The 21,939-nt window shown below is 42.2% G+C and overlaps 2 protein-coding genes and 1 pseudogene across 2 annotated transcripts in view; 1 reads left to right on the forward strand and 2 right to left on the reverse strand.

Annotated features, from left to right (window-relative positions):
* Polb (polymerase (DNA directed), beta) overlaps positions 1-3,547 on the reverse strand; it is a 53,020-nt gene extending 49,473 nt beyond the window's left edge. The window contains exons 1-2 of the mRNA XM_005410509.2: positions 3,308-3,547; positions 2,971-3,028 (exon numbers count right to left, since the gene is read on the reverse strand). Coding sequence (XP_005410566.1) covers positions 2,971-3,028; positions 3,308-3,368 — 119 coding nt within the window. The 5' untranslated portion in view covers positions 3,369-3,547. The remainder of the gene's footprint in view (positions 1-2,970; positions 3,029-3,307) is intronic.
* A 14,367-nt stretch (positions 3,548-17,914) lies between these two features.
* Positions 17,915-20,196, forward strand: LOC102008769 (annotated as a pseudogene).
* A 117-nt stretch (positions 20,197-20,313) lies between these two features.
* Positions 20,314-21,939, reverse strand: part of Ikbkb (inhibitor of kappa light polypeptide gene enhancer in B-cells, kinase beta) — a 46,683-nt gene continuing 45,057 nt past the window's right edge. Inside the window, exon 22 of the mRNA XM_005410510.1 lies at positions 20,314-21,188. Within this exon, the coding sequence (XP_005410567.1) occupies positions 21,123-21,188 (66 nt within the window). The 3' untranslated portion in view covers positions 20,314-21,122. The remainder of the gene's footprint in view (positions 21,189-21,939) is intronic.

Raw genomic sequence — 21,939 nt, forward strand, 5'->3', positions numbered from 1 at the left:
CTTCTTCACAGCAAAAGAAACAACCAAGAGAGTGAAAAGACAAACTACAGCATGGAAAAGCCTTTTGCCAGTTATTCTTCAGTATTATAGTTTGTGTTTGGATATCCCTCCAAAGCCTCATGCAGTCATGGGGTTGGGCTTTTTGAAGGCAAATGAATACAGAGTTTGTAACTGGTTCATTGTCTAGGGCTGGGATTGGGGGTGTGAGTGCTACATCCACCCAGGGTGGGTAGTCTGCATACAATGTAAGGGAGGGAAAGGCTTGTCTCTCTCTTTTGCCTTTGCTGCTTTTGCTGTCTTCTGCCGCCAAGTGAACCCTCTGCCATGCCACCCTGCCTTGGAGCCAGTCAATTATGGACTGAAACCTCCACAAACTGTGAGCTAAACAAACCTTTCCCCATATTATCTTTGGACGTTGGCTATTTTGTCTCAGCAATGAGAGAAAATGAGAGATACTCAGAGGACTCATATTTAGACTATATAAAGAACTCAAATATAATAGCCCCCCCCAATAAAACACCCAATCAAAAATGGGCAACTAAAATGAATAGACACTCCACAGAAGTATAATGGCCAATAAATACATGAAAAAATGCAAAACATCTCTGGCCATTTGAGAAATGCAAATTAAAATAACACTGAGATTTCATTTTACTCTAGAAAGAATGGGCATCAACAGGAAATCAAATAATAAATGCTGGAGAGGCTGCAGGGTGAGGGGAGGAACTCTTCTATGGAAGCCAGTGTTGTGGAGTTTCCTCAAACTAGAAGTTGCATTTGACCTAGAGATTTCCCTTCCAGGTGTCTTCCCAGAAGAGTCAGACATCAGATTACAGTGATACATGGATACTCATGTTTATACCAGCACAATCAAAACAGCTAAATCTTGGAAGCAGCCTGTGTGTCCCTCAACAGATAAATGGATAAAGAAAATGTGTTATTTACAAATTATGGGCCAGGCATGGTGGCACATGCCTGTAATCCCAGCACTCAGGAGGCTGAGGCAGGAGGATCTTTGCAAGTTTGAGATCAGCCTGGGCTATAAAGTGAGCTCAAGGCCAGCCTGAACTGCATAGGAAGGCCCTGTCTCAAAAAGACAAAAAACAAAACAAAACAAATTATGGAGTACTATCTCTACCATAAAGAAAGATGAACTTGAATCATTTGTAGGAAAATGGATACACCTTAAGACTATAATGTTAAGTGAAAATAAATCAGACAAAAGCTTAAATACTGAATGGTTTCTCTTATATGAGAAACTCAACTTGTAAAGAAAGAGCAAAATACAAGATAGACAATCAGAAGTAGGGAGAAGCAAGCTAAAGGCAATTTACAAAAAGCAAGTTGGTCTAGATAACTGGTACTATGGGACAGAGCCTGACAAGAAAGAAAAATTAGATCATGAAAGACCTTTTGAGCTGAGTGTGACAGTACACACTTACAGTCTCAGCTATTTGGGACACTGAGGAAGGAGAATTACAACTTAGAGACAGTCTGGACAACTTTAGTGAAACCCTGTCTCAAAATAAAGTTGAGAAAATGCTGAAGATGTAGCTCAGCAGTACAGTGCCTGCCTAGCATGCATGAGGCCCTGGTTCAATCCCAAGTACTACATTAAAGGGAGGTAGGGTATTCATATGCCATAATGTATTTGGGCTTTATCAAGGTAAAGAGAAAATATTTAATTAAAATGGAAGAACGAAAGGATTAGATAACTAATTTCAAAAGATTGCTTTGACCACAACCAAAAGAAATGTATATGGGGTAGGAAGCAACATGCAGGGACAGTAAGGTCTTATTTGCTTTTCTGCACTTATTTCCTATTCATGCCATACCCCTTAAACAAAGTGATATACTGGCTTCATGGCTCAGTGCCTTGGTATATTTTGTTTCCTTTGTCTAGATTGCTTTTCCTCTAACACTGGATGAGCTCCTTTAAGACTAAAAACCTTATCTCTGAAGACCACTGTGACCCAATCAGAATATACAGTTGACTTTCTAACTTCCAGATTACCAATATAGGGATGATAATTCTATCACTTTATGTAGGAAGTAAGGAATGGAGGAAGCACAATCAGTTTTGAAGTATGTTCAACAGGAATGGAAAACCTCTAGAGAAAAGCCCAGTGAGACACAGCTTTGACGTTACTGAAGTGGTATTCAGATGGTAAGCCACCTGAATATGTGGTAAACCAAGAAAGAGAAAGTGTGAGAATAAGAGAAGAGGGCTATCAGCAGACTTCTAGGAATACCAACAATAAAAGACCGATAAAAAAAGGGCAAAAGGAGTTCCATCACAGGAGTCAAGGGAAAGACTCTGATGTGGTGAATGCCATGGAAAGTGCAGTAAGATCAGATAGAGGCGAGAGTATTTTCAGAAATGGTGGAATAAAAATTATACTACAATGACATAAGGACTGACTATAGATGAGGAAGTCCACACATGAAAATGATTGTCGGAGGAAACTAACTGAAGGAAAGAGATAAGCTTCTAGCTGAATACTGATTTTACTTTAAAGAGCTCCTTAGCTCTTAAAGTCCCCCAACTTGCATATTTTGACAGGCTAAGGAGCAGATGGAGGTAGATGTGGGCATAATGGCTAGGAGAAGCCTCCTTGCGAGGCCCCCGGTGATGGACAAGGATAGTTTTCCATGAATGTCACAGAATCAGCCAGGAGCCAACCAGACGTGAGCACCTGTAATCCCAGCACTCGGGAGGCTGAGGCAGGAGGATCCTTGTAAGTTGAGACCTGCCTGGGCTACAAAGTAAGCTCAAGGCCAGTCTGAACTGCATAGGAAAACCCTGCCTCAAAAAGACAGAAAAAAAAAAATTACCACCGGGTTCTTATTTTTTCCCCCCCCCTCTTGAAGATGGTCCAGATATCCACTGAACTCTCAACCCTGTTACCTGTCACACAAAACAAGGGCCTCTCAGAACGCATGCCACCAGTCAATGCCGCAATGTCTCACCTGTAAGCATTGTACTTGTGGATAGCCTGGCTCACGTTCTTCTCAAAGTTTGCGAGTTCTGAAAAGGCAACGACAGGATCGGGTGAGCAAGAACCATGAGGAAACACACGAGAACAGGGTTCCCTGTAGGGGATGCCCACCCGAATATCCCAGGACAGACCAAAGGCCGGCGGTGACCAGGGTCCCGGAGGACTACAGTTAGGCAACCAACGAAGATGCCCGCGGAAAGCGACACGCTGAAGGGGCTGACCTACCACTGGGCAGTCTGGGCATGAGAAAAGGCAGGCTGGCCGTGGGTGGAAGAGAGAAGAAAGCTGGCGGGGCGGCCGGGACTCACCCACGAGCATGTCGGTGATTCCCCCGTTGAGCGTCTCCTGCGGCGCCTTCCGTTTACTCATGGCGACCTGCACGGAGGATCCCAGGTGTCCAGCACCTGAGCCCGACCCCCTCTCCCAGCAGTACCGAGGGAGAAGACGTGGAGTAGGGAAGGTGCCACCCGGTCCAGTGAGGTGGGCGCGACCCGCCGGACAATGGCCTCCTCTGACAGGAGGTTCGGCGCTCGTGATGACGTCACGACGGCGAGCCAGGCGCAGGGCTGGGACGCTCAACAGGCCCGCAAGGAGCGCGCGAGGGGAGGAGCCAGATCTACGAAGGGTGGGGCCCGGGGCAGGCTGGAGGGGTCTGGATTGTGGACCGGGACTAGAAACTGAAGACTAGTCCTGCGTCCGTGCAAGTGCACATAATCGCTAGATGCGGGATATAGGGTGTAGAATGTGAAGAGAAAGCGCTGGCGACTTCCTGTCCACGCTCCTAGGCCGCAGGACCCATATGACCGGTACAGGCAGCCTCCCATCCAGAGCTGCTGTAACACATCTCCCAACAGAGCGCCGAGATGTGAACTCTCCTACCTTTTGTCAGGCTACCCCCTCCCCGCCCCGATAAAAAGAGCACAAAAAAGGGAGAAGTGTTTGACCTGAACCGCGGTCAGCGAGCCCTTATACCATGAGGGCCCATCCATGAGAAGTGTACAGTCTGCCTGACAAACATTTTATTTTATAAATGTAACTCTTGGCTTCATCCCAACTGCAATCCAGGCAGTTTTTTGTGCATAAATTTATTTGTTTATTTTTTGTCTTGAGACAGAGTCTCGCTATGCAGTTCAGGCTGGCCTTGTGCTCACCTTGTAGCCCAGGATGGCCTCGAACTCGCAAAGATCCTCCTGCCTCGGCCTCCCGAGTGCTGGGATTACAGGTGTGCGCCACCATGCCCAGCTCCAGTAAATTTAAATTTTTATTACAAAATGACTTAGTAGTTGCTATTTAAAAATTTGAGAAGTGTGTAAAAGAAGAAAATTTGAAATTAGTGATTATCTCACCATCCATCTTAATACCAGATGTACCACTTATACCAGATATCCTATTTATAATTTGGGACATACATTTCTAGGCTTCTAATACAGTTCTTTTAAAATAGGTCATGGTTTTCTTTTTTACAATATCAGTGTAAATTTTAAATAATGCTTATTAAATATTTGTATTCCTTTTTTGTGAATTTCCCACTCATAACCTTTGCTTAGTTTCCTTAGGGGGTTATGTTAGTAACTCATTGCTAGGACATTGTGTCTCAGCTCCCACAATTTAAAGGAGAAAAGGTTTATCTGGGCTCATGGTTTTTAGAGGTTTCAGATGATAATATGCTGACTCCAGGTGTTGCAGGCAACTGAGTTAGATAGAAATATTATAGGCAGAGCCAGTGCAGAAGACAAGATGCCTTGCAACTTCAGGGTAGATAGGCACCTCCGCTGCGGGCCAGACCTCAAGACAAAAGACACAAATATACCCACATACTTCCTAAGGATAAACATCAGGGATTGATATTCTAAATAGATCTCTATCACCCTGCGAAAGCCAGGAAGAGGCCGGGGATATAGCTCAGCAGCATAAATGCTTGCCTGGCAAGCCTAAGGTCATGAGTTCGATTCCTGGTACCAAAAAAAAGAGAAAACCAGGAACAGTCACTAACCCAACCTCCTACAGGAAAGGCATGTGTTCTGTATTCACACCTGCTTGCTAGATGACTTGCTTCCCCATTTGATCCTGATTTAATCAATTTTACCTGAGCAATTATAATCTTATTGGTTGACCATAATTTTGTCCTACCTCAGGCCCACCTTGCAATTTCCCATTTTGCCCACTTTAGACCTGCTTCCCGTTGTGTGTTTGCTCTATAAAAACCCTAGAAAAGGAAGTTCCTTGCAAGTTGTTTAGGACCTTTTCTGTCTCTCAGACAGAAGCTTTCTTTCCCCCAATAAATATATTCTGCTCTTAACCTCCATTGTTCTTAAAATTTATTCTTTGATTTTAGAGAACACAGACTTATACCAGATATCTAGCAGATTGGGAGTTTCTTTCCCCTATATCACAGGGAGAAAGAGCATGCTGAAAGGTCTGGAGGAAGAAAGCTGCTAAGTCATGGTGATCAGGAACCTGAGACAGGAGGGAAGAACTAGGCAAGGAGATACAACCTTCTGGATTGCCCCCGGGGACCTGCTGCTAAACCAAGTCCTTCCTCCTAACAGCGAGTCACCTTTAGCACCAATCACCTAACACAAAAGCTTGCCTCTGAGTAGGGCACTCCAGAACCAAAACAGCAGGCATTTTGTATTAATTTGTTAGATCTTTTATATACTATAGTACTTACCTTTATATACTACCCTTTTCTATAATTTTGAAAAGGCTTTTACAAATTTTGTATTTTTTCTAAATTGTTTCTTGCCTTTTAACTTTATTACTACAGCGTAATTCCCATCTGCTTAGACTTACGACTTTCCCTCATTTTTCCCCCATTCATATTTTTCTCCTACTCATATTTTTCCCTATCAAATTGCTGCTCCAGGCTACATTCAGATTACTTTGTTCTGGAAAATTATTAATCCCCACTAAATAAAAATGTTTTAATTCACCCCCAAAGTTTAAAAGTTACAAATGTGTAGGTGTTATGGTTTGTGTCTGCATGTCCTCCCAAATCCTCATGCAGTCATGGGGAGGGCTTTTGGAGTTTATGACTGATCCATGATCCAATGCTGGGATTATGGGTGTGAGTGCTACACCTGCCCTGGGGCAGATAGTTTGCATATGTTAGAGAGAGAAAGAGGCTGCTTTTCACCAATCCCCCTTTTTGCTCTTGCTGCTTTTGCTATCTTCCACTGCCATAAATGGTTGCCCTCTGCCATGTGCCACTCTGCCTCAGAGCCAGCCGAGTATGGACTGAAACCTCCACAAACTGTAAGCTAAATAAACCTTTTCTTCCTTAAATTTGGGTGTCCTTCCTTAAATTTGGTATTTTGTCTCAGCAACGAGAGAAAAGTAACCAAGACAGAAGGGAACTGTGAGATCATTTTTGTAAGTATTATGAACCCTATGTAAAAATCAGTACCTGAGAATGCAAGAAAAATGATCACGTCTTTGTTATACCAACCTACATTTGAGCAATGTAACCACTCTTCTTGATGTAACTTATTAATTGACTCCTGAGGTACCACATACTCTACATTTTCCTTCTCTTTTCTGGTCATTTTTCCCTAGCTCTTCACTCTCCAGTCTTTATGGGAGATATGGCCTTGCGCCTTGATTCTCTAGCTTTTCCACCTTGTCCAGTTTTACCTTCTTAAGTGCCATGTATATCTTGAAGACTCCCACATTTCTATTTCTAGCCTTGAGCTCCAGTCTCACTTATCAAATTTACTCCTGGATATCTCTTAATTCTTCATATGTATCTTGAATATAAAATGTCCTAAAGAATTATTGATTTTTTCCTATTAGCTTCTCCTGAACCTTCCCCCATCACAGCAAATGACACTGTAATGCATTCTGCTATCATGCCAAACCTTAGAAGTCTTTATTTGCTTTCCTTTTATCCCCCACATTCAGTCTATCAGCAAGTTCTTGTTCTGTCTCCAGAACACCATTAGCCTTCAGTCTCTGCAGGTTTCATGTCTGCAGTCAATCAAACATGGATCACAGACATCCTGAATAAAACTGTGTCCTGGCAGGCACTTTTCAATTCTTTTTATTTACTTTTATTATTATTATTATTTTTTGGCACCAGGAATTGAACTCATGACCTCATGCCTGCCAGGCAGGTGCTGTGCCACTGAGCTATATCCCTGGCCCAAAACTGTGTCCTGTGCTAAACATATACCTATATTTTCTGTTATGCCCCAAACAAGACAATATAACTGGCACAGTCCAGCTGTGCGGGGTCCAAGAAGCACAAGAACAGATTGACACGGGTTGAGAGGGCTTCAGAGAGTCGGAGCTCTGAGCAAAGCTTTATTGTACAGCAGTAGTTTTAAAGGCAGTTCTCAGTTGGCAAAGCATCAGACCATACCACATGACCTTCTGTTAATTAGTTGGCATAGTAACTTATCAGAAAGCAGTTGGGTCACGGCCACCCTGCAGGCAAGGAGAGGGAACACAATATTTTTCTCATAACCTAAATTTAGGTAGAGCAGAGAACAAACAACTCTTGGCTTATGTCCTAGACTGCTCAGGCCTCCACCTGGTGTTTTCATGTCCTTTTCACAGCCAAAGGGAGGGGTGCAGCCAGCCTAGGAGAGCAAGAGTTCCTCTCAGCTCTACATACTTGTTGATGCCAAATGAGTCCCTGTGCCTGCAACATATAACTGCATATATAACATGTATACAGTATCAGATATAAGTAACTAGACATGATTTAAAATACATGAAAGGATATTCATAGGTTCTATATAAACACTTCGCCACTTTAGTAAGGGACTTGAGCATCTTCTGACTTTGGTACTCTTAGGGGGTCCTGGAACAATGCCCCATGGATATGGAGAATATATACATTCTGAGTCAGATTCTCATCACCTCAGTCTAGTGCAACCTACCATGGTCTCCTGGGCTACTGCCATAGCTTTAATTGACTTCCTGCTTTTGCTCTTGTTCCCCTCTATCGGGTTAATAATATGCCTTAATTATTGTGAGCTCATCAGGTCCACAATCTCCAGAATTAGTGTATGGTGAAGGCTAAATAAAAAGAGGCAAATGGAATGACTTCAGGGCTCCAGGAGGATCAAAGTCTTCTCACAGAATTTGAGATTCTCTTAGGGCTAAGACCAAGACCTTCTCTGGGTAGCCCATACTTATTTGGTTATGAGAAGGGAAGGGAGTACTCAAGAAGGACAGAATCACTCAAGGACTTCTTCAAGTAAGGTGTTAAATTAATCCTTAAAAAGGATTAAGTTAATCCACCCAGGTGTGAGATGTCTGAGGCTGTAGTCTTTATCTAGTTGAGATTGGATCCAGGTGTCCTTGGCTGTAATCTTGTCTTATCCTTTGAGGCTTCCCAGCTTCATCCACCATTATAGGTTTTAGTAGGGATTAGTGACTCACAGAAGTTCACTTACTATGAATCCATCACCCATCTTCAGACAACGAGCCTAGGCATTGGACAGACTCACACGAAAAGCCCATTGGTTAATTTAAGTCCTGCTCAGGGCTGCTTCATAGTGCTCTCCATCACCTCTGATCAGCAAAAAAGACAAGCATGATCTATTAAAGTGTAGTACTGCTGTAAGCAGCTGAGTTAGACAGAAATATTATAGGCAGTCAGACAGGACCAGGCCCTCTGAAGGAGCCAGTATGGAAAACAAGATACTTTGCAAATGGAGAGGTGGTACTTGCTGCGGGCCAAATCTCAAAAAAAAAAAAAAAAAAAAAAGATTAAACAAACACATCCACATACCTCCCTAGGGATGGACCTCAGGGATTGATATTCTAAATAGGTAGCAATCACTTTGAACAGTCACTGACCCAACCCCCTACAGGAAAAGCCCCTGTATTCATGCCACTTGCTAAGTGACTGGCTTCCCTGTTTGATCCCGATTTAATCCATTTTACCTGAACAATTCTTATTGGCTAACCATGGTTTTGTCCCACCTCATGCCCACCTTGTGATTTCCCATTTTTCCCCCCACTTTGGACCCACCTCACCTCATGATTTTGCTCTATAAAATCCCTGCAAAAGATGGGTTCCCTAGGTAACCCACTCGAGCCCCACTTCGGTCCCTCTCTCTTGGACAGAAGCTTCTTTTCCCTCATTAAATATATTCTGCTCTTAACCTCTGTTGCTCCTAAAATTCATTCTTCGAACTCATTCCAGGTATCATTCAAGCTGGGAGATTTTCTCACCTATATCAATACCAAAGTACATCACATTTATTTAAATATCCTCTGACTCCATCTTGAGTGAAATCTAAACTCCTTCCTGTGGCCCAGAACTAATTGGATCCATAATGATCCAGTATGATTCTAATATAACCCTGCCTGCTCTATTTACTTCTTAGCTCTTTTCTCTTTGCCTATGATACCCATATCACGCAGGTACCTGCTTCAGGTGGTTTTCTCTATGTCAGCCTTTGTCTGGCTGCCTTCTCACTACTTAGGTCTCGATCCAGTAGTCACATCTCTGTCACATTCTTGAACAATGACCACTCTCCTTTCCATTACTGTGTTTATTTTCTTCATACCACTTAACACTATTAGAAACTTTCAGGTTTGTTTTTTATTATGTACTCCCTGCATACCTCCTTTCAACATACAATGTAAACTCTATGACAGCAGGGACCTAATTTTTTTTGCCACATAACAAACACTCACTGCTCTGGGTGCTGTGTATACAGCAACCAATGAACCAAATCTCTTGTGGAGATCTGCAGATATCAAGTAGTGATAAAATAGCATAAAAGCAACTCAAGGGCCTGAGGGTGTGGCTGAGTTATAGAGCATGTGTGGCCCAAGATTCAATCCCCAGCATCACAAAAACAAACAAATCAAAGTAATAGTTATAAGGGCAGCCCCTGAAAGGTAGGGTAGGGATGGGTTCTAAGTCAGGTTAGGAAAGGCCTCTCTGATATGGCTACCATAAGCACAGACATAAGTAAAGAAGAAAGGAGCAGTGAGGGTGTCCAGGGAATGCAGTCCAGGCAGAATAAGCAACAAGGACAGCTCTGAGGTTGAAAGTGAAAAATTGTGCACAAACTGGAACAAGTATTGTTGTCATTTTATTTATTTATTTATTTTTTTTTGGTTTTTTGGTTTTTTGGTTTTTCTCCGGTACCGGGAACCGAACTCACGACCTTGCGCTTGCCAGGCAGGCGCTTTTGCCGCTGAGCTAAATCCCCAGCCCCCTGTTGTCATTTTAAACAATGACAATATTGATGGCTCATTTACTAACTTCAATGAGCCACTCTGACTTGAAGTAAAATAGCCTGAGTGGTGCACAGTAAGCAAGGGAGAGAGTAGCAAATGTGAGGTGAGAGAGGTAGCAGCAGTGGGGGGAAAGGGGATGTGGAGACAAGGTATGGCCCAGATAATGTAGAACCTACTAATAGGCTGTTGTTAGAACTTTGGATTTTACTCCAAGTGAATATAATCCTTGGAAGGCTTTGAGCAGAGAAGTTATTTGATCTAACATAGGTTTCAAAATAATTATTCTGGCTGAGGTAGGGAAGGAGACAAGCTAGAAGGCAACTGCAATAGTCCAGGCAGGATATGGTGAGACTCAGGCTCAGGGCACATCGAAGGAGACAGTGAGGATTCAGATATATCTTGAATGCTGAATCAACAGGACTCACAACTTGGAGGGAGATGGTGAGAAAGTCAGGGGTGGCTCCATGGTTATCTGAGTCACTAGAAGAATGTAGCTGCCATTTATGAAGATCAAAAGACTGCAAGGAGTAAGTCTGGGAGAGAAAATCAGAAGTGGGCTTTGGGAATGTGAAATCCCTATTATAGTCCAGTTGACAATGTTGACAAAGCAGCTGAATATACCCTGGAATGCAGTAAGCAGGTCTGAACTAGAGATGCAAATTTGAAACCATCAGCATCTATGTGGTATTTAAAGCTCTGAGGCAGAATTAAATCACTTTGGGAGTAAAGGTGTCTTTAGAGAAAGAAGAAATCTGGTTGGGGAAGGCATATGATTAAAAGACCAAGTGGGTATTATGGAATTAGCTGAGAAAAGGAAGAACCACTCATAGCAAGGATTGTATTAGGTAAAGAGTGTTAAAAACTTTCCATAAAGAAGCAGCAGCCTGGTGAATATAGGGGAAATAAACACTGCATAGAACCTGGTAGAACATGAGCTCAGAGGCCAAGATGAAGGACACTGCAGGCAGAAGATGGAGACCAGAGTTGAGTGTCTAGATAGTTACAAGCAGCTTAGTGACATTTCCAATTTTCATATAGTAAAATCACTCTAACAGCGCTATAGAAGACGTGTATCTGTTAGATGAGAGGCATGAGTAAATATTCTAAAAACAGAGTATTTAAAAAACTAAGGCAAGAGAGCAAAGAAAGGGAAAAAGTTTAATTAGGAGATGAAACATAGGTGGGCTTTGGATGATAGAAGCAAGGATGATGAAAGACATTAGCATGATCAGAGCTGTATTTTGGATTTCAAATGTGTCCCAAAGGCCAGCATTTTGGAGGCTTGATGCCTGGGGAGGTGTTGTAAGGCTGTGTGGAAACTTTGAGAGGTGAAGCCTCCTGGGAGGCTTTTCAGTGTTAGGGCTGTGCTCCCCAAGGAGACGAGACCCCCAGTCTCTTCCTTTCTCTGCTTCCCAGCCACAGGGTAGGTGATTTTGCTCCACCATGCGATGTGCTGCCTTGCCAAAGCAACAGAAGCAATGATCACAGACCAGCACCTCTGAAACTTGACCAAAAGAACACTTCTTCTTATAAGATGATTATTTCAAGTATTTCTTCAGTAACAAAGCTAACACAATCACTAATCTGTGGCTTATGGGACTTACTGGGTTTCAATTTCATTACCTAAAATAAAAAATACAGATGCAACAGATTTGAGGGATGGGTAGGTATAAATGTAGTGTTTTTGAGTTGTTTAGATATGTTGCATTGAGATATAAACATTTGAAGCTTAGCATTAGAATTAGAAGTGTGTGAGCCTCAGCAAAAACACGATAGTTAGGATCATGAGCTTCAAACTTGGAAAAAGTCAGCATTTTCCTTCAAATTTATAAAATATACTCTCTGTTTTGAGTACCCATGGACAATTACAGGCTCTTTTCAGATATAAAAATAAATGCAAAAACATTAAATGACATGTTAACTGAACTGAAAAAACAGTACAAGCAAATATTTGATAAAATTCAAACCAATTTGTGATTTTAAAAAGATTCAGAATATCAGAATAGAAGAAAACATCCTTAATCTGATAACAACTATTCCAGAACCTACAGTGAACACTCTTTTTGGCAAAGAGATTTTGGTGTCAGAAGAGAGCAAGGGTGTCCACTATCATCACCACTGCACTAACAGATCCTAGCCAATATAGTGAGACAAGAAAAAGCAATAAAAGGCAAAAAGATTAGAAGAGACAAAATCATAAATATTTACAGTGAAAATATATAGATGACAATAAAATTAAGATGTACTATTAAAACTAATAAAAATTCACTACATTTCCAACTATATGATTAAATTACAAGCATTAATTTATTCCTATCTACCAGCAACAACCAATAAAAAAGAAATTGTACAAAATAAAATACACTGACAAAATGAGCTAAGTCAGCAAGAGAACAGAAGTATCAAAGCTTAGGAATTAATTTTTTTAATGCACAACATCCAGAAGGGTAAAATCTTCAAGCTATTTAAAAGTTTTAAAAGAAGATCTGAATAAATGGACACAAGACATAGGTGAATCTTACAACTACAACAGTGAGGGAAAGAAGTTAGACACAGAGCATGTACCATAGGACTACATTTACGTGACGTTCAAACAGGCAAAACTTATCTCTGGCAATTGCCATCAGAAAATTGGTTCTTTTTGGTGGTGGGGGTAGTCACCTAAGAGGAAAAAGGTCCAAGTGAGTCATGAGCATGTGGCTCAGTCCATCAGTGGTGCCTGTGTCAAATCACTTCCCTTCCCTCTATCCATGCTTACAGTTTCAGAGTGTTCTCTATGGCCTATTGCCTAAAGAAAAAAAGGCTGTAGATTAATTTTTTTAAAAAGAGAATAAAAAGTAATAGAAAAGGTATTAGAAACAATACAGGGTTACAAGATGGTAAGAATTCAACAGTGGTTGTTATACTGCATATTGTCTTCAAATTAGTTGTTCACATTACCAGATATAAGCATGCAAAATTGGCCAAAAAAATTCAAAAGAAAAGAAAAAAATTTAGGCATTAATTGTTCCTGTCAACAAACTAATGCAAATCAGCAGTACAGTTATCCCAGCTATCCTTGTATATACATATATATTTTCCCCCTTATTTTCTCCTTTCTCTCATCCCAATTGTTCCTTCCCTTTGAGTAGTTTCTTTTCCTTTCACAATATCTATCGTACCTTTCAGATTTTATTTACTCTTTCAGGTTCTTACACTAGGGAGACAATATAATGTTTACACTTGTGGGTCTGATTTATTTCACTTATAAATAATGGTCTCTAGTTGCGTCTATTTACCTATAAAATATAGCTTAGTTTATTTATGGCTCTTTACAACATGCTGAAAGTAGACAGCTGCAGCACAAACAGCCCCTCTCAAGTAGCTCTGAAGGATGGTAGTAAAGAAAATATCCCTAGGAAGTAAAACTTCATAGAGTAGCATCTATTTTTTCCCCACTTTGTCTGAAAAAAGCATGGCCAGAAATGTGGATCTACTCTGATTCGTGGGCTCTTACTAATGGGTTGGCTGGATGATCACAGGATTGGAAGGAACATGATTGAAAGATTGGTGACAGTAAAGCAGGAAGAGACATATGGGTAGATGTTTCAACAGACACAGATTTGTATTTGTATGTTATGTGAATGCTCATCAAAGGACAGCCACTGCTTTTGTTCTTAATAACCAAAGAAGTTCTTGATAATAAGGCTGACATTACATGGTGAGTGGATGTCACTCTCTTTCTGCAACCACCCCAGGGTTTGCTCAACAGGTCATGAACAAAGTGGCACAGGCACAGGGATGGAGGCTATGTGCAGGTTCACCAATATGAACTTCCCCTTACAAAACTGATCTTGCTCATGCTATTGTCTATCTGCCAACAGAGACTAACACTGAGTCCTCTAAGCATAGCACACAATTCCCCCAGAAGCAATCTGATGGCACGCTGATTATACTGGACCTCTCTTATGTGGAAGAAGCAGATTTACCCTCATTGTTATGCTTTGTTGGATTAGATACATAATCTGAATATGGATTTGTCTTCCCTTCCAGCTCTGCCAGCACATCTGTGGACCCACAGGACTGCACTCCCCATACCACTGCTCCCAATCAAGGATCTCATTTCTCAGCAAAGGAAGGCTCAGCTCAAGGAGTTAACTAGACTTACCACATGCCCCATCCAAAAGTGGCTGGAGGGCTGGGGATTTAGCTCAGTGGCAAAAGCGCCTGCCTGGCAAGCGCAAGGTCGTGAGTTCAGTTCCCAGTACTGGAGAAAAAAAAAAAAAAAAAAACAAAAGTGGCTGGAGTAACTGGAATTGGGATGGCTTAACGAAAACAGTTACAGCCCCAGTGGGAGCACACCATGTTTTAAAAGGTGAAATATGTGCACTGGCTCTAACATTATATGAAGCAAAGGCCACACCTCCCACGAGAGTCAGAATGCATGGGTCTGAGGATCAAAGGCTGAAAGTAGGAGTGGCTTATCCTCCTGCATATATAAAAACTCACTTGGAAAATTTTTGTTTCCCATGCTGGCAATCTTGAATTCTGCTGGCCTAAAGATGCTAGTGCTCACAGGTGGATGGGATACTTCAATCAAGACTACAATGAGGTTCCACTAAATTGGGAGGTGAGATTCCATTTGGGACTTCTTGAGGCAATGGGGCTAACAGGCAAAAAAAAAAAAAAAAAAAAAAGCTTATTGATCGAGATTGATCTTGGTTGCCAAGAGGAACTGACTGCTGCTACACCTTTGGGGCAGTAATACAGTGAGGACTGTGTCTGGATCCCAGGGGATTATTTGGGTTATCTCTTGATATGCTCATGTACCATAGTTAATAATGGAAAATAAAAGCAAAAAGTAAAAGTTGGATGACCATGGACTCAGATTCTTTGAGGAATGACAATTTGAATTGCTGCACTGGATAAGGCTTTCTTTTCTTTTTTGGTCTTTTTGAGACAGGGTCTCACTATGCAGTTCAGGCTGGCCTTGAGCTCACTTTGTAGCCCAGGCTGGTCTCCAACTTGCAAGGATCCTCCTGCCTCAGCCTCCCGAGTGCTGGGATTACAGGTGTGCGCCACCACGCCCGGCTTGGATAAGGAATTCTAACAAGGTGAATTTACTGGCTGAAGGAAAGGGTAAGAAAGCAATAGCTATCAACTACAGCTTCATGGAAGACATCAGTAATAACTACAAAAAGAGGGAGTGCAATAAGCAGCTTTTCAAATTCTCTTTGCTTGTTGTACGTAACTGCCTACTCGTGTGTGTTATCTATAACATACAGGGTGAGGGCGGGACCACCATGCTTGTGTAAAGGCAACATGGCATGGAACTTATTGTGCATTGGTGCAGGCAGACAGAGGGCAAAAAGGCCATCTATGGGGAACAAAGAGAAGTGGTTCCCTTTTATAGGGATTGAAAGAAGGCAAAGGATATTAGGCAGGAAACAGGCAAAGTCCTTGAAGTGTCCACTGTAAATCCTCAGGTGTCTTCAGATGTCCCAGGACCTGCAAAATTCTTTGTCCTATCTTATCTCCTTTATCACATCCTGTGCTTGCCAATAATAACTCTGGTGTGGTGCTCAGCTGAGCTCCCTGCTGAGAGTAGCACCTGTGCTAGCAGGCAGGTTGGGGGCTTGGGAATTCATGTCCAATTTGAACCTTACATTATCCACTCTCTTCTCTTTCCCAATATTGTTTTAATATACAAGTTGCTGGAGATAAATCCAAATCTGCCCTTGTCTTGCTTTGGCTACTGGGACATTCCTTCCCTGCCCAAACAATGTTAAGCATTTTCAGAGAGGTCATTGGAAGGGAACAGGTCTCTTCTGTGTATTTGGGGGGCCATCTGCTGGACTGTGCTGCAGCCAGTAGGAAGATTCTTTTGGCAGCACAAAGGGTAGCTTCCCACACTGCATTTCTCCTATGGGTGGTTTCTGAATGACATCCAAAGGCAGTACCTCTCTCTCTGTAGGCCTGGCCCCTGAGTTCATCAGCACAGCTCAAGAGCCACACCCTCTCCGACACAGACGACACTTTCCAAACTGTTTCTTTGTTTTGGGCTGGAACATTAATGTTCGAAGTGAATCTAATATGAGGATCTCAGCTAAGAGCAGTAGCTCTTTCAGATGTTTCTTCCTTGAGTCCACTGCCTCAGCCATTGAGGTAGTGGTTGCTCTCTTTCTGCTACTTGGTATTCTTTTTGAGACAGGGCCTCACTATGCAGTTCAGGCTGGCCTTGAGCTCATTTTGTAGCCCAGGCTGGTCTCGAAATCTAAACGATCCTCCTGCCTCAGCCTCCCGAGTGCTGGGGTTATAAGCACATGCTACCACGCCCAGCTTTGCATTTCCTAAACTTCACCAGGGACTGCTTCATCGTATCTCCATGAAAGCCACTTTGTGAAATCCCTCTACTCCAACTTCCTTCTCTAAGCACATTATCTGTCTGTGATCACCTATACCAGTTTTGCTTTCCTAATCTGTCCACATATATTTAAAAGATTTGTGAAATATGGAAGAAGTAGTACTACTGCACTATTAGAGATACAGGTACTACTCAATGTTACAAAATTTCCCGTTTTGTTGAATTCTGAGTTTAGAAGCCCTAACCACAGTTATAAAAGTGAGTCCTGTTAAAAAATATAGAAACTGATTCCCCATCTACTTCCTGGGGACAGAGCAGGTGACTCACAACCCTTCCGCCATTATAGTCTGTGTCTCTGCCCTTCGTGTGCCCAGTGCAGACTAGAGATTCTGGCTCAGGGACCATCAACTGCTAACACCGCGATTTGAGTTTGGGCCATCCCTGCGCATGCCCTGCACCACCTGAGGTACCAGAGCAGGCAGTCGACAAATTGCTGACACTGTGGTTCATGTCTGGGCTTTGTGCATGCCTTGACCTCCTGGAGATCACAGAAACAGGCGGTCTGTGATCACTGCCAGGGCAGCCCACGTCTGGCTCCTGTGTGAGTCCCAAGCTGCCTGGAGACACACAATCAGGCGTCCACAAACTGCTGACCCTGCAGTTTGTGTCTGGGTTCCGCCTGCGCCCTGAACTGCCTGGGGACACAGGACCAAGTGGTCTGTGATCACGCTACTAATGCAGCCCGCTTCTGGGTCATACACAGGTCATACACGTGCCCTGAGCTACCTGGGGACGCTGGATCAGACCGTCTGCGACCTGCTGACATGGTGGTTCACGTCTGAGACCTGGGAGAACTAGGTACACTCTACCAACTGCCAGAAGACTCCATACTAAGGAGCCCATCTTGGTGGCCCCTGAGGGGCAAGTCTGACCACCAACAAAACTAGGGATGCTAGTGACTTTTGCTCAACTGCCAGGGAAAAGGGAGACTGAGTGCTCTGCCTCCAGCATCAAAATGACAAGATGAAGGACTAAAACACAATCTCAGAACTCCACCCCACTCAGAACAAGTCCAGGAGACATCAACATAGGAGAATTTGGTAAACATGCACCTGAAATTGCTGAAATGATTGCAAGGAAGTAAAGAAACAACTCCAACAGACCACAGAAGAGGTAAGATCAGAAATAATCTCTCAGGTAAAAAATGAAATGACAATAATGAAAGACTTGCTCAGCACATCTAAAGAAAACATATAAAAAATAGATGAGCATAGGAAACTGATGAAAAGATTAAATGAACAATATAGCAATGAACTAGAATGCATGAAACAGATTCAAAGAGACATCCAGAAAATCAAAACTTCCATTGAAAGCTGGCAAAACCGCTTGAATGAAGCTGAAGATAGAATTTCAGATCTTGGACAGCATGGCAGCTAATGGCTGTGATACTACATACGCATGGAATCCTGCAATGTATATTGAAGAAGCTAGATTAAAATCATTTCAGAACTGGCCAGACTATGCTCACTTAACTCCCAGACAGTTAGCTAGTGCTGGACTGTACTACACAGGTATCGATGATCAAGTGCAGTATTTTTGTTGTGGTGGAAAACTGAAAAATTGGGAACATTGTCATCGTGCCTGGTCAGAACACAGACGACACTTTCCAAACTGTTTCGTTTTGAGCCAGAACATTAATGTTTGAAGTGAATCTAATGTGAGTTCTGATAGGAATTTCCCAAATTCAGTTCCTCCAAGAAATCCAGCTGTGGCACATTATGAAGCCCGGATCATTACTTTTGGGCCTTGGACATACTCAGTTAACAAGGAGCAGCTTGCAAGAACTGGCTTTTATGCCTTAGGTGAAGGTGATAAAGTAAAGTGCTTTCACTGTGGAGGAGGACTAACTGATTGCAAGCCCAGTGAAGACCCTTGGGAACAACATGCTAAGTGGTATCCAGGGTGTAAATATCTGTTGGAAGAGAAGGGACAAAAATATATAAACAACATTCATTTAACCCATTCACTTGAGGAGTCTCTGGTAAGAACTGCTGAAAAAACACCACCACTGACTAAAAGAATTAATGATACAGTCTTCCAGAATCCCACGGTACAAGTAGCTATATCAATGGCATTCAGTTTCAGGGATATTAAGAAAATAATGGAGGGAAAAATTCAGACATCTGGGAGCAACTGTGTATCACTTGAGGTTCTAGTTGCAGACCTAGTGAGTGCTCAGAAAAATAAGCACAAGATGAATCAAGTCAGACTTCATTGCAGAAAGAGATTAGTATCGAGGAACGGCTAAGGCGCCTACAAGAGCTTTGCAAAATCTGCTGTATGCATAGAAATAGTGCTGTGGTTTTTATTCCTTGTGGACACCTGGTAACTTGTAAAGAGTGTGCTGAAGCAGTTGACAAATGCCCCATGTGCTACACAATCATTACTTTCAAGCAAAAAATTTTTATGTCTTAATCTCACTCCACAGTAAGCATGTTATGTTCTCATTTTTTTTTTAATGTTCTCCTTATTATCCTGATGGAATGTGTGATGTGATGGAACTTTAAGTAATCAGCATTGAATTCCATTAGCATTTGCTACCAACAAGAAAAAAATGTAAACAGTAGCATTTTAGTTGGCAATCTACGCCTTGAATTTCTGGATTTTTCAAGTTATTGACTGCTATCATTTATCCAATTTTTTCATTGTTATTCACTTGAAATTAGACTAAAAAGGATCATACTATAACTGCTCATACTGTGTATTTGTAGTACGCTGACTTAGTTTCTAAAGTGTAAGTGAATTAATCATCTGAATGTTTCATTCTTTTCAGACAGGCTTAACAAATGAAGCATTCTGTATAAATGTGGAGATTATAGTTAATCTCTTCAGTCACATTGTTTTGTGTGAAAAAGGAATGAACTATTCCACACTGGTGGAAAGACAATTATTTTTAGATATTTGTCTTTGTCTTAGGATTCTGCCCATTTTCTTTGAAAATTACAAACATGTGTAAATGATTTTAAAAAGTGATTTTGCCATTTCTAAAATGGTACTTAATGACAGAATACCATCTAGCCAACATGTACTAACACTGATGTTAAAGATATATTAAACGTAAAATGCAAGTGGAAACACTGTATATAATATGAGCCACATCAAGGTTTGTGTATTTTGTATCTACAATAGAGTGAAAGATTTGGACAGATATATGCACCAAGTTGTTAAATGTGGTTTTCCTTGAGGGGCTGGGGTTTGGTCCAAGAGAGATTTTCAGGAGCTCTTCACCGTCTTTTCTTTTTTTTTTTTTTTCATTTTGTTGTTTGAAATTTTTATAAGTATGTATAACTTTTGTAACCAGAATTTTTTTAGAAAGTATTTTACTGATTTAAAGGCTTAGGCATGTTCAAGTGCCTGTAAAACTACTTATTGCTCAGCTTCAGTTTTTCTAATTCAAGAAGGGCAATTAGCCTTTTTGGTGCCAAAATAAAATTTAAATGTTTGTATGTTTTACCTGCTTTGTGGATGAAAAATATTTCTGAGTGGTAGTTTTCTGACAGGTAGACCATGTCTTACCTTGTTTCAAAATAAATATTTCTGATTTTATAAAATGAAATATAAAAAAATTTTTATTTTATTTTTTTTTTGGTTTTGGTTTTTCTCCGGTACCAGGAACCGAACTCACGACCTTGCGCTTGCCAGGCAGGCGCTTTGCCGCTGAGCTAAATCCCCAGCCCCAAAAGATTTTTAAAAAAATATAGAAAGTATCTGTAAAACCAGCCAATTTAATAATACTGCTGAATGACATGAAAGGCAAGAACACCCCACTGACTGCAGGCAGACAGAGGTGTTTGATTAGGCAGAGGTGGGCAGTGACAGCAGGCTGGTGGCTGAGAGGCACTTTGCTTCCTTCCTTCTGCATGAAAACTGACTCCCAGGTTGACTCGATGCTGGCTCTAGTGACTCAGTCTGGCTGAATGGATGCAGACAGCAGCAAGTTGGCATCACTGTACAACCCTGCTGAAAGGGGATGACCACCAACGTAGTAGGTAAAAATAAAACTTTAGCAGCAGTTAAGTGAAAAGTCAAAGAAAGGATGTGGCCAGGCCAGACCTATGATTAAAACATCTGTTGAACAGAAGCTGAATCCAGATGAAACCCTGGCCACAGGCAGATAGGTCAAGGCCTCTCTGGAGTTAAGGAGGGGATAGGCGAGGACAGGCTGGCACCAGCTGCCATCTCAGCTCTGTCCTGAAACATTCAAGGCAGACTTCTGTCCAGCAGTCCTTGTGGCAAACCATATCAGGGGTCTTTATTCACAGCAGAGAAAGTGGCTATGGAGTTCTGTTTCCCTGATCACTTGTGACTGGCACTGACGCACACAGGGCTGTGACAGAGGCTTTCCAGTGTACACACACAGCACCAGAACCACCTGCACAGGGCTGCGCTCTGGGCCTGGGAGAAGGTCACAGCTGTAGGGAAGTGAGACCTCTACCCGGGTGCTGGAGAGCGCTGGGACATTGCTTCAGCAGGAACCACTCTGGGAGAGCCACAGGCCAGTGTGGAAGCCCCAGTCACAAGGCTTGCTCCACAGCACTCTGTTCCTCGTCCTCTGTGTGTAACCAGCTCCAGTCCAGAGCCTGAAAGTATACGTACATTAAAAACATCAGCTCATCTTTTCTCTTCTAGGGGCAAGCAGCACAGTGTGGAACTATGGTTAAACCTTTTGTCAACACAGGTCCTGACACTGTGTGGGCTAAGCTTCCTTTGGACTGAAATCCTGTGACTGTGCAAACTGGAAAGGTAACTTCAGTCCTGCCTATAGTTTACAGCCCTCACATACAGGCCCACTGAAGGCAGATGGGAGGAAGAGCTAAGCTCAGCCACTGTTTCCAGTCTTTCAGAGGAAATAGACTCAGAAGATTTTCTTTTCCTCTGGCAGAGTGTGAGCAGTGAAATAATCAATATATAGTACGAGGGGAAGAGCAGCACGAGACAGAGAACCCACACTCTGGAGAAGATGACTAGCCTGCTCAAGGACAAAGGAGCCATTTAGGATCTTCTCCACAGTTTAAGCTTTACCGTCATTACTTTCCCATTCTAAGACTGACATGCTGAGCTCTGCACCCCCAAGCTCAGAGCCATGACAGGCTCCTATCTGTCACCGGAGCCCAGCAGAGTACCCAGCACACATCAATAGGCAGCAGTGGTAAACAGAGTGCAGGTAGGCATAATGGGAAAATGTTGCCTCCTCCCAGGATTAAAATCTCATAAAGATTAATTAAATAAGACACATGATGTACCTGTAGCATGCAAAAATTAATAGCCATAATTACTAGACATAATTTAAAATGTACCCGAAAGTCCTGAGTATATACCGAGGCCACAAGA

Source organism: Chinchilla lanigera, unplaced genomic scaffold (assembly GCF_000276665.1).
Source record: "Chinchilla lanigera isolate Chin_1 unplaced genomic scaffold, ChiLan1.0 scaffold00135, whole genome shotgun sequence".
Lineage (NCBI taxonomy): Eukaryota > Metazoa > Chordata > Mammalia > Rodentia > Chinchillidae > Chinchilla > Chinchilla lanigera.